Source organism: Mixophyes fleayi, chromosome 1 (genome assembly GCF_038048845.1).
Source record: "Mixophyes fleayi isolate aMixFle1 chromosome 1, aMixFle1.hap1, whole genome shotgun sequence".
Lineage (NCBI taxonomy): Eukaryota > Metazoa > Chordata > Amphibia > Anura > Limnodynastidae > Mixophyes > Mixophyes fleayi.
The window spans coordinates 266868613-266883263 of NC_134402.1; the positions used below are offsets into that span (position 1 = coordinate 266868613).

General features: G+C 39.6%; 1 protein-coding gene across 4 annotated transcripts in view; it reads right to left on the bottom strand.

The window, feature by feature from the left end:
* ADAMTSL1 (ADAMTS like 1) overlaps positions 1-14651 on the bottom strand; it is a 784967-nt gene that overhangs the window by 9114 nt on the left and 761202 nt on the right. For all 4 annotated transcript variants that reach the window (XM_075210866.1, XM_075210846.1, XM_075210837.1 and 1 more), the window contains 3 exons: positions 13866-14078; positions 13189-13378; positions 3217-3424 (listed from right to left, as the gene is read on the bottom strand). In XM_075210866.1, coding sequence (XP_075066967.1) covers positions 3217-3424; positions 13189-13378; positions 13866-14078 — 611 coding nt within the window. The remainder of the gene's footprint in view (positions 1-3216; positions 3425-13188; positions 13379-13865; positions 14079-14651) is intronic.

Here is a 14651-nt window from a genome sequence, read left to right on the forward strand (position 1 = left end):
GGGGAAGTTGCCTATAGCAACCAATCAGATTCTAGCTTTCATTTATTTAGTACTTTCTACAAAATGACAGCTAGAATCTGATTGGTTGCTATAGGCAACATCCCCACTTTTTCAACCCCGCAGCTTAGTAAATCTAGTCCAAAGTGATTGCAGGGTGATCATTTCCTAAGTGAAACCGACTTCTTGTCACTAAACCTACTCAAGGTCAATGTAGTTAGCCATAAAATGACCGTTATACAGAGAACAACAGGTTACACCTACTGTAACTGTGCAATAGATGACAATACAATATCAAACATCTTAGTTTATGTAAACTTAGAGGACCTCTTACATGTATAATTCATAGTTGCCTACTCTCCCAGAATGTCTGGGAGACTCCCGAATTTCTTGAAGTCCTCTTGGACTCCCGGGAGAGCAGGGCAATCTCCCGGATCCTTGACACTCAGATGGCGGGGGGCAGGTCATAGGCCTGTGATTTGCACGTCATCGTGGCCCCACCCCCTACTGTAATAGGCTAGAAAATGTGATGTCAGTGTATGGGGGCGGGCCCAAAAGACGCAATTCGCCAAGCCTTGCCCCCACACACCCACCTCCCCCCTGATCTCCCAGAGCACAACTTGGCAATGTTGGCAAGTATTTTATAGCTATGTACATTTTATTACTAGCTCTTTTACATAAGGCAACATAGAATTATTAGTTAGATAAAAACAAACCACACAACTGTAATTTCAGTCGGCTGTATTTGTTATTAATCTCGGTTTTGCGTAGTTATCAAGAGAACGCTCTTGCATTGTGAAAGCAGAGGAGTACCATTGTTTTTTGTTTTTTCAGGACGCAAACATTATGACCTATCAAGCAAATTCAAGCACGAGAGACTCTCATTTGACTGTTTACACATTAAGACTCACAATGACAAAAGGACAGTACAAAGTTATGTATAAAGAAACACATGCACAACACATGTACAAGCACTATTGATCCACGGTCCACTTAACACCTTGTGATGCCTCTAAGTGTGGTTGGCTCAAGAACACATAAAAAATACTCAAGTAACAACAAACAAAATATATCCCACAGCCTAAGGGCATACTTTGTACATTAAAGGCTCACTGCTCTGTAAAAGAAAACAAATGCATATGTATATATATGTATATATATATATTTGCTTTCAATTAAAAATACTTTTCTTTCTGCTCCATAGTTTTTCTTACTATGAATTTATGTTATTGAAGCTAGTTTTATGGCACAGTGCCTATAGCTTACTTGCCCTTGTATTTCTTTTTTGTAGACCCTGTGCCACAGGCATTATGTCGTCACAAAGGCATCAAAGTTTTGAAGGAAGTAACTCAATTATACAACTACTTGGTATGTATTTATTTAACTTCTTAATAACATATGCTAAAAAGGTGCTCTGCTTGTAGATCTAGTTTCTTTGCCATACAAATTTATTTGTACGGCTGGTGACTGTTTTCTAAGGCAAACTGAAACATTATTTTAGGTAAGTTAACCTTTTATTTAATGTGCCTTGATATGTTGTGTGCGTCTGCTATATCCTTTGCTTCATGTTTTTAACCCCTTGCCAACCACTTGCTGTAAAAATGTCTTCAGGTAGGGCATATATAAAGCCCTTCCATAGCCCTCTGTGTCCTGAAAAATGAAATCAATAACAAATGTGACTATATGTAGGTTGTATTTTGTGCATGTGTTCCTATTAATTTTTTTGAAAAAATATTAAGATACGCAAAGATAAGGATGTTTTCTCTTGCCTCGCCAACATCAGATTTTTGGCAAAATATACATCAACATGTATGTAGCCTATCAATGGCAAACTAGTATGTTATGGTTTATTTTCCTGCAGGTGTACCCTAAGGGATTTTAGGTAGTTGTCTGTAAGGACATGGATTGTCCGAGCCTATAGCCAACATATTGTAGGATAAAGATTTTGGGTCTGATTTATTATAAAGCAGCTATAGGCCTAGTTTTCTTATTGCAGCAATAGAAAACTCCTTTTCACTTCAATTTACTATTATATTTTATTATAGCTCCTAGCGTGACAACTCTTGACATATCCTGAAGGCGCCTTTTATACTTTGAAGAGTGTCTTGTTTGTGTCAGCTCTGGAGGCCTCAACCCCTGGCGCTGGAGAGTAAAGAGAGCGTCTGTCCTGAAACTCCAGTAATACAAGGCTTAAAGCAGCAACCCCATTAATGAATCAAGTGTATTTATTTTTACATAAATCACTATGGCAGGCTATAACAAGAATGTTGGTATTTTTGTTTCTTCAAGCTGCGAATAAATGATTTATGATTCTGGACTACCATGGAGACCACTGTCACATGGCACATGTAATGAGCAGAGAGACTTTGGAATGCCCCTCTGAGCTCTGTCTGCACTATGACACCCTTCTGCTTTCACATGACATTCTGAGAGCTGTAAGCCTGTGTCTGTATAGCAGACTGACTGTATCTGTGTCTGACAGCCATTTTTGTCTGTCAACAATAAGCTGTTGAAAAGCAGATAATAATTGGTAGAAAGATAGCTAAGAAAATTGATCAGATGCATACATAAAAGGTACTTAACTTGCTAAAAGATCCACTGAAAGCACCCCATCTACTACATACTTAAAAGTCTGTGAAACAAACAGAAATAGCTGACTTACACACAATACCTCTTACAGGTGAAAGGAGTACATGAAAACTAGCCCACATCCCCCTAATCTTGAAATCCCAGTGGAAACTGAAGTCCCTGTGTCCAACTTATTAACTTAATACAAGGTCAGAAATAGGAGCAAGCAGAAGAATCAGCCGTCTTGGATGCAAATCAGCTTGGAGCGTAGATCCAGCATCGCAGCAGCACTAAGCAACAGCAGTAATACAAATTTCCTCCTGTCCCATTTTCTCTAAATTGATTTCTGCCTTTTTTGAACACACAGAATGAAAATTGGGGACAATACAGCATTAAAATACAGTCACTTTCGAAGGACGACATAAGAAAGTGCAGGCACTGTTCTGCCAAGACTAAAGAACATGGTATACTCATTACGTAGTCATGCAGGCAGCGCATGTGGTAGCACAATGAGGGGCAGCACCAATGGACTTCTCTTGTAAATTCGGCTACAATTGGTATGCAATGAAGTTCAGAGGTAGTAATGAATGATAGCACAATGTAAAAGATATCTTTATACTGTACTTCAATGGCCTCTTTTATGTTTCTTACCTGTCCCCAGACTGATGTAGTCCACTCCACACACAACTGTTTACTGCAACTCTGACTGTCAACAGGACGTTTTGCAGAAAATGTGCAGACGTCACTTGATACTGGAACAGAAATGCCTGTCCCTGTCAGTTTCTGGCAAGTAACCCTCCGGCTCTGGACCCCACCTCCACAGCTCTGTGAACATGGTGACCAGGATGTCACCATCCACCTAAAGGAAAACAATGGTACAATATATGTTTCAGGCAGTTTCATACAAGAAAATATAGTTTATCAGTAGTTCATCAGAACTTAAGGTAAGGATATGACAATGGGGAGGGCTTTTTAAACATGCCCATCAGATTATCTATCAGCAAGTCTATTCAAGGACACTGCATAGAAGATATTGATGCCAATGGCATTGTGATTGGTTTTATAATGCTGACATATTTTTTCCTTAGTGTGGCTTCCTGACTGTTGTAGAGAGTGGCTGCAGTGTATCATGGTGACTTGGGGTAAGTACCCTGTGCTATGTGGTAAAATATAAGGCAACATGTGGAACATATGAGTCCTTATGGTGGAACATACGGCTATGCAGAGGCATGTGGTGGGCATATGAGAGCATATCCTTTTACTGAACAGCACAAGATAAGTATTCATTTTTATTCTGTAATAGGTATAAATGTTTTGGCTATGCCTGTCATATATATATTTTTTCACTGTACCATGTACTGTGATATGCAATAAATCTAGTGTTTCTGCTGTAATTTCTTGCTAGTATTAACAAATTATCTGAATGGATTGTTTAGAAACTGGCTGAAAAAAGCAGAGCTATTGTGCAATCCAGGCACACAGAGTAAGACAGATCCAGATAATTACATCCAGTATACTGGACACCAATGTCCACACATACATAACATAATAGATAATGAGAATAGAAAAAACACACAAAACCTGACTGGCAAGACTCAGGTCTTGTTATTGATTAAATATATCTATCAAGAGCTTTTTCAAGATAAGTCATCTTGAGTTAAGGAACGAAACGTTATACCTGTATAAAATGTAAATTAATGCAGAAACTGTATTAATCACAATAAAAAAGAGACAGAGATATTAAAATAATACTGGAGACAGTTAATTTAGGATAGCTTAAAATTTGTGGTGTTTTTGGACCGGAGAATAGTGCAAGGGGCCTTGAACAATGTTAATGTTTAGATAAATGAAAAATATATTTTCAATATATATGGAAAGACATGTTGTGTACTTCTGCCAAAGACAAGCAAAACCTATCACCAGCAATCATAAGTCACTGTGTCCGTCATGTTACTCAAAAACATGATCCTCACACTAGCAACACAACATTACACCTATTGCTGATTACTAGAGATGCTCAGGCTCGGTTCCCGGAGAACCGAACACACCCGAACTTAGCATATCTGGCTCGGTACATTCAAACTTTTTCAGAGTTGAAAATGAGGCAAAACGTCATTGTTGCATCGGCAAATCTCGGATTACGCGAGTTTTGAAAACTATAAGTACCGCCCTCCACGGCAATCTAGCGCCATTTCACAGAGGGACACAAAAAGGGTAGCACAGTCTGTAGAACAGTTGGGCAGCAACAGAGATAGAATAGAAAGAGGAGGGGGTAGCAGTGTTCAACAAAGTCTCAATTGCTAATTGTCATTGCTGTAATACAAATTCTAGTGCTGGCAGGCTTGGTGTTATTCTGCAGTCACATTCTACTGTAATATATACGTAACACATTCTACTGTGTAATATAGGTAAAACACAAAAAGAGGAGAGCTCCATTGCTCCATTACTAATTCTGCTGAAATACAAATACTGGGGCTAGCAGGATTGTCTTCTGAATTTGCAGTCAAAGTGTACAGTGTTCTATAGGTTAGACACAAAGAGAAGAGCTTCATTGCTCTTTGTCATTGCTGAAATACAAATACTAGGCCTGGCAGGCTTTTCTTCTGAATCTGCAGTCAATGTGTACAGTGTTATCAAAATGGATTCACAGCAGTACACAGAAGAGCAGGATCACCAAGCAGCTGCTGGCACCAGTCATGATGATCGTAATCACTCTACATCATCTGGTAAAGCCTATGTAAAAGTGCATAGTGTTTTTAAGTCAGGGAAACAAAAATGTAAAAAAACAACTTTTACCTTGGTCAAGAAAAAAAGACCTGTAATCCAGGCAAACTTATCTGCAGAAAAAAATAAAATTGCCAACATGCCATTCTACACACGCAGTGGCAAAGAAAGAATGAGGCCTCGCCTTTCTCTACGAGTGCGAGTTCTGCAACTGTCACTGAGGCATCTTCTTCTAAGGTCAGTCGTAACCAAGGAAGACCTTGTCATTCGGACTCCAAAAGTGGAGCCCAAATACTTTTACGTGTAAAAGCCGAGCTGGAAGAAAACAGTAAGGCATTAGAGGAAAATGTATGTTCAGATTCAGACATGACACAAATCCCTGAGGAGAGTCCATCCATGAGTGGTATGTGTAATCGTGACCATTCTGATAGTGTACCCATAAAGAAGACCCCTTTCAGCATTTCTGCAGATGTGTGCCTGAACAGCCCGAGTGTAGCCGGTGATACGTCAATTGAGGATGCCAGTTTGGAATTGCAAGAGAATGAGGGGGATATTTGTGTAGCCGACAAGAGTGCTAATGAGAATGTTGATGATGATGTTGTTTGTGTAAGTCCTGCACAGGTGGAAGCAGTTCTGGCATGTGATAAGAAGGCGGCCAATGTCATGCCTGGACATAAAACCGAAAAATCCACTTCTTATGTGTGGAATTATTGTTACCCAAATCCTGACAACAGTTGTCTAGTCATTTGTAGCGTTTGTAAAGCCACAGTCAGTCGAGGTAGGGACCTTACCTCATCCATGTTACGCCATTTGAAGCGAGTTCATGGCAAGCTGTTGGGAAAATCAGAAGCTTATGCTAAAAAAATAACAACAAGCAGTCCATCATCAGCTAGGACCCTTCTCTCAGCTACAACCTGATGCCTGCTATCTACACCCACAACAACGTCCTCATCAATATCCTCAGTAGCGATCGGAGTTAGTCCTGCATCCAAGTTGCTAAGGCTAGATGACTCCTCCACTATCCTGGATTCCTCAGAAGAATTCTTGAGTGTTAGTCCCACTGCTGCTGCTGCTGGGGGTGAATCTTCATCCCAGAAGCTGACCAAGAAGAAGACTACTAGTAGTTTACAACAATTGACTGTTAAACAATCCTTTGCAAGAGAAAGCAAGTATGAAAGCTGTCACCAGGTCGCAAAGCGGATCACAGATGCCATGGCGACTATGCTAGTATTAGATCTGCATCCAATATCCACTATTAATTCAGCTGGTTTTAGACAGTTACTTGAGGTCTTGTGTCCCCATTACCAAATTCCATCACAACACCATTTCAGTAGAACAGCTATTCCTCACCTCTATCAGAAGGTTCGTAAAAATGTAATTATTGAGCTACAAAATGCCTTTCTACCCACTGTACACTTAACCACAGATATGTGGACAAGCGGAACTGGGCAAACTAAAGATTATATGACTGTGACAGCCCACTGGGTTGGTGACTCGCCTTCACCAGCAGGAGCAGCAGCAGCATATACCCAAGTATATCACATTTCATCATCATCATCTTCATTTATTTATATAGCGTCACTGATTCCGCAGCGCTGTACAGAGAACTCATTCACATCAGTCCCTGCCCCGTTGGAGCTTACAGTCTAAATTCCATAACATACACACATAGAGACATAGAGAGAGAGAGAGAGAGACTAGGGTCATTTTTTTATTTATTTTTTTGATAGCAGTCAATTAACCTACCAGTATGTTTTTGGAGTGTGGGAGGAAACTGGAGCACCCGGAGTAAACCCACGCAAACACAGGGAGAACATACAAACTCCACACAGATAAGGCCATGGTCGGGAATTGAACTAATGACCCCAGCGCTGTGAGGCAGATGTGCTAACCACTTTGCCACCGTGCTGTCAGAGGCAGGCTACTCTGTGTATCACCGGCTTCACTAAGAGGCATACAGCTTACAATCTGTTACAAAAATTAAGGGATGTCCTTGCAACATGGCTTATCCCGTTTGGACACTCCTGAGGATATGTCATTTCTCATAACATCACCAATATTGTGAGAGCATTACAGCTGGCTGAATTCCATCACATTCCCTGTTTTGCTCACACAATAAACTTGGTGGTGCAGAGCTATTTAAAAAATGACAGGGACGTCCAGGAGATGCTGTCTGTGGCCCGTAAAATATATGGACATTTCTGGCATTCGACAACAGCGTGTAGGAGATTGCAGCAGCTGCAACAGCAATTTAATTGCCCTGCCACCAACTGAAGCAAGAGATGGTGACAAGGTAGAATTCCACCCTGTATATGCTTCTGCGGATGGAGGAACAGTGAAAAGCCATCCACGCTTACTCCACAAGCCATGACACTGGGAAAGGAGGGGAGATGTATTTTAGTGAAGCACAGTAAAGAATATTTTCCGTGTTGTGCAAGGTGCTGAAACCATTCGAAGTAGTGAGTTTAGACACTGCTAGCTTGAGTCAAGTGATTCCCTTAATTAGACTTCTGGAAAAGCAGCTTGAAAAACTGAAGGAGGAGATGAAACAAAGCAATTACACTAAGTATGTCGGACATGTAGATCAAGTACTTTATTCTCTTCACCAGGATCCAAGAGTTATCAAAATCTTGAAATTGGATCACTACATTTTGGCGACTGTGCTTGATCCTCGGTTTAAGAGTTACGTCTTCTATTTGTTTCCAACTGACCCAGATCTGAAGAGATACAAGAAGCTCCTGGTGAGCAAGATGACAGCTCAAGTGTTATGTGACAGGACGGCATCTCTTCCTTCAGTTTTTCACTCAACTGCTGCTAGGAAAAAACATAGCTTCCCCAAGAGACCCAGGGATGATGCAGATGACTCAGCACCAAATTTTGACATCTGGTGTGGTCTAAAAGAATTGACCAAAAAACGTGACACCTCTGCCGTAACTCCACCTGGTCGTACCATCAGCATCCAAAGGATGGTGGAGGATTATTTTCACGACAGCATAGAAATAGACACATCAGACAGTCCCTTTACATACTGGGAGGAAAAAAAGAGAATTTGGAGACATGTACCAACTCGCTTTGCACTGCCTAAGCTGCCCACCCTCCAGTGTGTACTCTGAAAGATTTTCAGCACAGCCGGGAACCTTGTCAGCGATCGGCGTAGGAGGCTACTCCCTCAAAATGTGGAAAAGATGATGTTCATAAAAATAAACTTCAAGTTCCACGAGGAAGGCCTTTCCCGCCAATTACATCAAAATACTGAGACTTCTGTAATGGTGGATTCCAGCGGTGATGAATTAATATTGTGTGAGGATGATGTACACACTGATGAGGGTGACGATGAGGCTGAGGATAATGATAACAACATCTTGCCACAGTAGAGTTCATTAACAGCACTGTTACCTTAGGTGCCTTAAGCCCATTGTTAGCTTGTTTTGTGGGGGCCCAAACAAACCAAGCTTTTCAGGAACAAGGAGTGCCACTTTTGTGGCTGAAGTGCTTAGCTTGTTAAAGTGTGCATGTCCTTTTTAAGATCCAGCATAAGGGTGGGTAGGATGGTCCAAGGACAATTCCATCTTGCACCACTTTTCTTTTCTGCCACTGCTATGTGATAAGGTGTCCTAGATGTGGTAGGAACTGCCGTGTGTTTGAGTCATTGCTCTGTCGCTTAGCATCAAGCCAGGTCGATACGATATTTGCACGAAAGTGTATGAAAATAATATTGTGACCTGTGAGGTGGTCAAAATTGACTGCAAATGACTTGAAGTTAGTGTTATTGAGGTTAAAAATAATGTAGTAACAAAAAAAGAGCAAAATTTTAGCATATTTTAGCAATTTTTCAAAAAAATACAGATCCAAAACCAAAACTAAAACACACGAGGGCGGTTTTGTCAAAACCAAAACCAAAACACAAAGCTAATCCAGATCCAAAACCAAAACCACTTCATGGGGGTCAGTGAGCATCTCTACTGATTACATAAACTTGTTGTGTTCTAAAACAGCCTAGATCTCATATGTGCACAGAGAAATCCTCTGCTGAACCAACCATATCAACCCTTTTATCTGCCGTGAAAAAAAGAGAATTGCAAAGCAGTGACAAAGAGAGTACATAACAGTAAAAGAAACAATAGTTTTGATGGCTACCACAAAGAATATGGTTAAATAGCAATATGGTTAGATAAAAACCATTAATCAAACATCTCAGAACTATAATATACTGTAAAAAAAGAACCTGAAATGTTAGATGGGGTTAAAAGACTGTACTGAGTTCAACTGAAAACAAACCTCACTATTATATTATAAGGACAGACCACCAGCCCATTTTATAGCCAACACCCTATAGCTGCACAGCTGTATCAGCTAAGTTTTAAATGTGGAAAGATGAGGAATGCACTTTTTGACGGATCAACACATCCAGATTGGAGAGGGAAGTGAAACTATGCAGCACAACACTAACTAAAGTGTTTTGCCTTCTCTAATCCCCAAAGACTACCTTTTTCTCTTTTATATAATTGTCCACAACTCTTCCACCATAGAATGCATGCATTTCCAGCCAAGACCAGTGTTCAGGTTGAAATGAAAACAGGATGTAGAACGTTTTCTGTAACTGTGTAATTTTCCCATATATTTTCCTTTGGTGCTGGCAAAGTAGCCATTTCCTTGGAGACGTATCATCACGTTAGTGCTATGGTTGAATAGAAGTTCAGTAATAATTAGGTGAGCGGTACAGACCAATGAGTTCAAGGATTTCAATATGTGTATTGACTGTATTTTTTTTAGAAGTTTGCAAGAGGATCTGGCAAACATTTCTTAACTGTTTCAGGGAAAGTAGAATAACTAAACATACTACAAATTATGGATTTCTAGTTTCTGTTAAAATAGTGTGTACAGTGAGTAGGGAATATCATTTTTGTAATCTTTGTAAAGAGAAGGTACAAATTTTAAGCGAGACAAAATGTGTGATTGGACACCTGTCGCTCATGTCTACATGTGCCACACTGCCACTGCAGTACAATACAGAGGGCAGAGTAAGTGCAGGGAGTTTGAGAATTCCTATGGATAATACTCTACTCAACATTGTATGCTGACCTGCACTCTGAAATCGCCAGAAAGAGACTTTATAATCTATGGAAATGTTTTATAAAATGGGCATATTATATTTTGTACACTCAAACTTGATCAAGGCAAAGAAAAGGTGCGAATAACAATTCAATATGCAATGTAGGGGTATCCAATGTGTCAACTGTTTTCAAGTGACAGACACTCAATGGTCATATTAGATTCTTTGGTCACAGAGAATGAAGTCTCACATGGTAACTGCGATAAATGTCTAGAACCTTTTTGCTGCAGCATATTTAATATCCCTAAAGTTCTTTCTTAAAGTTGCCTCAGAGAGTCCCTGTTCCAAACCCTGGACATTTAGAAAAAAGAAGGAAAAATGCGCTCTGGTAGTCTCACTGCATATGAGGTGCTCATTGCCCATTTGTTGGGTTAACTCAGCTGCTAAATACTCTCACAAGGAGCTTCAGATGCATATATGTGAAAAGAATATTAGTAATGCAGAAACTGCTAGATGTTCCTCTTGTCACAGCAGGTGATGAAAATGTGAGTGAGTAAGTTCCAGCACATCTTGAAGCTGATATGACAAACGGTGGAAAGTTAATCAGATACTTGAGAAGCAGTGTGATATTTTTTTTTAAATACTGGATGTTAGGTCAAGCCGGGACGTGCTTACTTTGACCCTTTTGAGAATGCATATGTTAAGAGGCATTTTTTCCTAGAATATGCATTTTTACAAAAGCTGATGTCATGACTTTCACCAAACTTTGTAAGTAAACATCCACTATCAAAATGTGTAGTGGTTTTTTTCAGTGCCTTCGTTTGGACAAACATGATATTCCATTTGGCAAGGATCAGTCATTTAAACTTATCTCAGGTGTGTTTCTCGGACACCCTCATAACACAGCGGGGTCAAAAGCAAAAGAAAAGATCTCCTAGTTTCTAATGTGGTTTCGTGGTTTACGTCTAGCATTTTAAGTCCCAAAGCGTACTGGAATCATCTGTGTCTTTTGTATGAGAACATTCTAGCTGAACATAGCAGAAAGCTTTCTTGTAGCTCAAGAAGAGAATAGACATAAATCACAGAAATTATTCTTGTCGAAATACTCCTGTCAGCACATCAAATTACTGATACCACTAAGAAGAGCTTTTGCAATTTATATAGTGTATAAAGCTTATATAGAGATATACGCTTCTGGCTGAAAAGTAATGTAAGACAAATAGAAATAAAAGCAGAAAGGCAGCTAATATTTGGAGTGGCCGGGACACACACAACTTTTGGTAAAGTCATGAACTTTTTGGTAAATTATGAAAACACTAAACTAATTAAAATAACACTGATGATATTCATAGAACATTGTACTTCTTTAAGATCTTTAACATATTACAATTAAATTTATGTGAAACTGATGTTGACTCTTGTAATGACAGAGACTGATTTTCTTTTTAATCTATAAGAATGCCTGCTTACTCTGTTTCTCCTCACTACTTTGCTGGCATTCTCTCCACATATATTCTACATGGCTAAAAGTATGTGGACAATCAAACACATCTTTCCAAAACCATAGGCATTAATACGGAGTTGATATCCCCTTTGCTACTATAACATCCTCCACTCTATTGGGAAGGCTTTCCACTAGATTTTGGAATATAGCTGCAGGGAGTCACATCCATTCAGCCTCAAGAGCATTAGTGAGGTCAGGCACTGATGTTGGGCGATGAGGCCTGGCTCACAGTCAGTGGTCCAATTCATCCCAAAGGTGTTCAATGGAGTTGAGGTCAGGGCTCTGTGCAGGCAGTCAAGTTCTTCCATACGTAACTGGGGAAACTATTCATTGATGGGCCATGTTTTGTGTATGGGGGTGTTGTCATGCTGAAACAGGAAAGGGACAAACTGTTGCCACAAATTTGGATGCGCACAATTCTCTAGAATGTCACTATATGCTGTATCATTAAGACTTCCCGTCACTGGAGCTAAGGGGCCCAGGCCAAACCATGAAAAAAGCCCCAGACCATTATTCCTCATCCACCACAATTTATAGTTGTCAATGTGCATTCAGGTAGGAAGCTTTCTCCTGGCCTCCGCCAAAGCCAGATTTGACCGTCAGACCGCCAGATGGTGAAATGTAATTTGTCACTCCAGAGAACACGAGTCCAATGGCAGGTTTTTACACAATGTTTGGCATTCCACATGGTGATCTAAAGCTTGTGTGCAGCTGCTCAGCCATGGAAACCCAATTCATGAAGCTCCAAACTAACGGTTCTTGTGTTGACATTGCTTCCAGAGTCACTTTGGAACTTGGTGGTGAGTGTTGCAACCGAGGACAAACTATTTTACGCACTACGTGCTTCAGCAATCAGCTATCCTGCTCTGTGAGCTTGTGTAGTCTACCACTTTGAAGCTGAGCTGCTGTTGTACTTAAACGTTCCACTAACAGTTGACCGGGGCATTTCTAACAGGGCAGAAATTTGACCAACTGACTTGTTGGAAAGGTGACATCATATAACAGTGCCATGTTGAAAATCAAAGAGCTTCTCAGTAAGACCCATTCTACTGCTAATGTTTGACTATGGTTGATTGCATCGCTGTATGGTTGATTTTATACACCTGTTAGCAATAGGTGTGGCTGAAATAGCCAAACACTAATTTGAAGAGGTGTCCACATACTTTTGATCAAGTAGTGTATACAGTGCATACAGCATTTACTTGTTGAAGCTATATAATGAAAGCAATTTGCATGTCCCAAATACTAACAAAATAGTGACATTTTATATGTATTATTGAACAAAAAACATGAATTCAAGATAAAATGTTGACAACTGAATGTATATGAGCATAATACAAACCTTGGTGAACAATCCCTTCTGTTACATGCAATGGCCTTAACGAGTGGTCTGGGTTTATCTAGACAGTGAGACACATTGACTTCTTGCTTGTCCAGAACACATCTCAGTTGTGTATGTTGGACGCCTCTGTTACCACATGATGCTGTGCATGGCAGGAGACCAAACGCTGCCCATTGGTAATCTGGTGATGCTACAGGTGGTGAGAGAGTACAAAATACATACATGTTCAATCTGTAATATATTAGGATGTTTATAATGTGGGAACTGCCATAATTGAAACCCACTGGTGTAGGGTGCCACACTTGTAGCAACCTGTAAGCAGGTCATCTTTTCATAGAGAACAACAATTGTATAAAACTTACTGCTTTCAAAATCATTTCTAACTACAACTCTGGTGTTTTGTCCAAAACTGGTCAAACTCTTTAAGCCATATCATATGTTAATTACTGCAGACCGTGTCTGCTTGTCTATGTACACGTGAGAAAAGTGTAACTCTTTCATGACAAATCTTAAGCATCCCTCTCTGATCGTTGTGTTACATAGTTTTGGAAAGTAATATTAGAAACGGTCAGCTTACCACTTCAAATAAGTGATAAATATTCAAGTTTAAAGACACAGTAATACGAAACATGAATAAATTCACTACTTCATTATTGGCCAACAAAGATTTAATTTACCTTCTATTGACAAAAAAGCTTTTTGCATAAGTGAATCCGATGTGTTCTTAATAACACAGCTATATTCTCCTTGATGATCTTTTCTTATATTAGTTAGTCGAAGAATCTGTCCCCCTTCCAAAATCTCATGTGTTGGTCTTGTGCCATTGTTCAGTGGTTGACTTTCATGAAACCAAGAGATATTTGGATTTGAATCACCTTTCACTGGACACCCTGTTATACAAACCAAAGACATGCAGTCAGGGTAAAGAAAACTTCAAACACAACAATAACTTTGTATTTAATATTTCATAATAAATAGGCCTTCTCTTACGCTTGGTAGTTTCTCTGAAACTACTATGACAAAAACAAGCTTCACCAATAACAATGGATACAAGTGTGGTTGCTTACACAATATTTTCCAAGTATCCTTGGTTTCCATGGTTGTTTCATTAATGAACCTGCATTCGTCAAATTAGTGCACAAAATTTTCCATTATGAAAAGTGAGTTCCACATAGAAGCATCTATCACCCTATACATGCAAAACTGTTCCTGGAAGTTACTGTCCATGTTTGATACTGCCGAATAGTACAGCACCACATCTCTCATTTTCTATGTTATCAAAAGTGATGTTTTATTAAAAAGGTGAATAAAAGAACAGTAAATAGTTAGACATTTCATGTGATGATGTGTTTTGGGGGAGTAGAAAAACTTGAACCATTTTGACAATGTCTCTTGAACTAGTTTGTTGAACTTTGTGAAAGTTCCAAAAATCTTTGGAAATTTTTGAAAGATTCAACCATGGT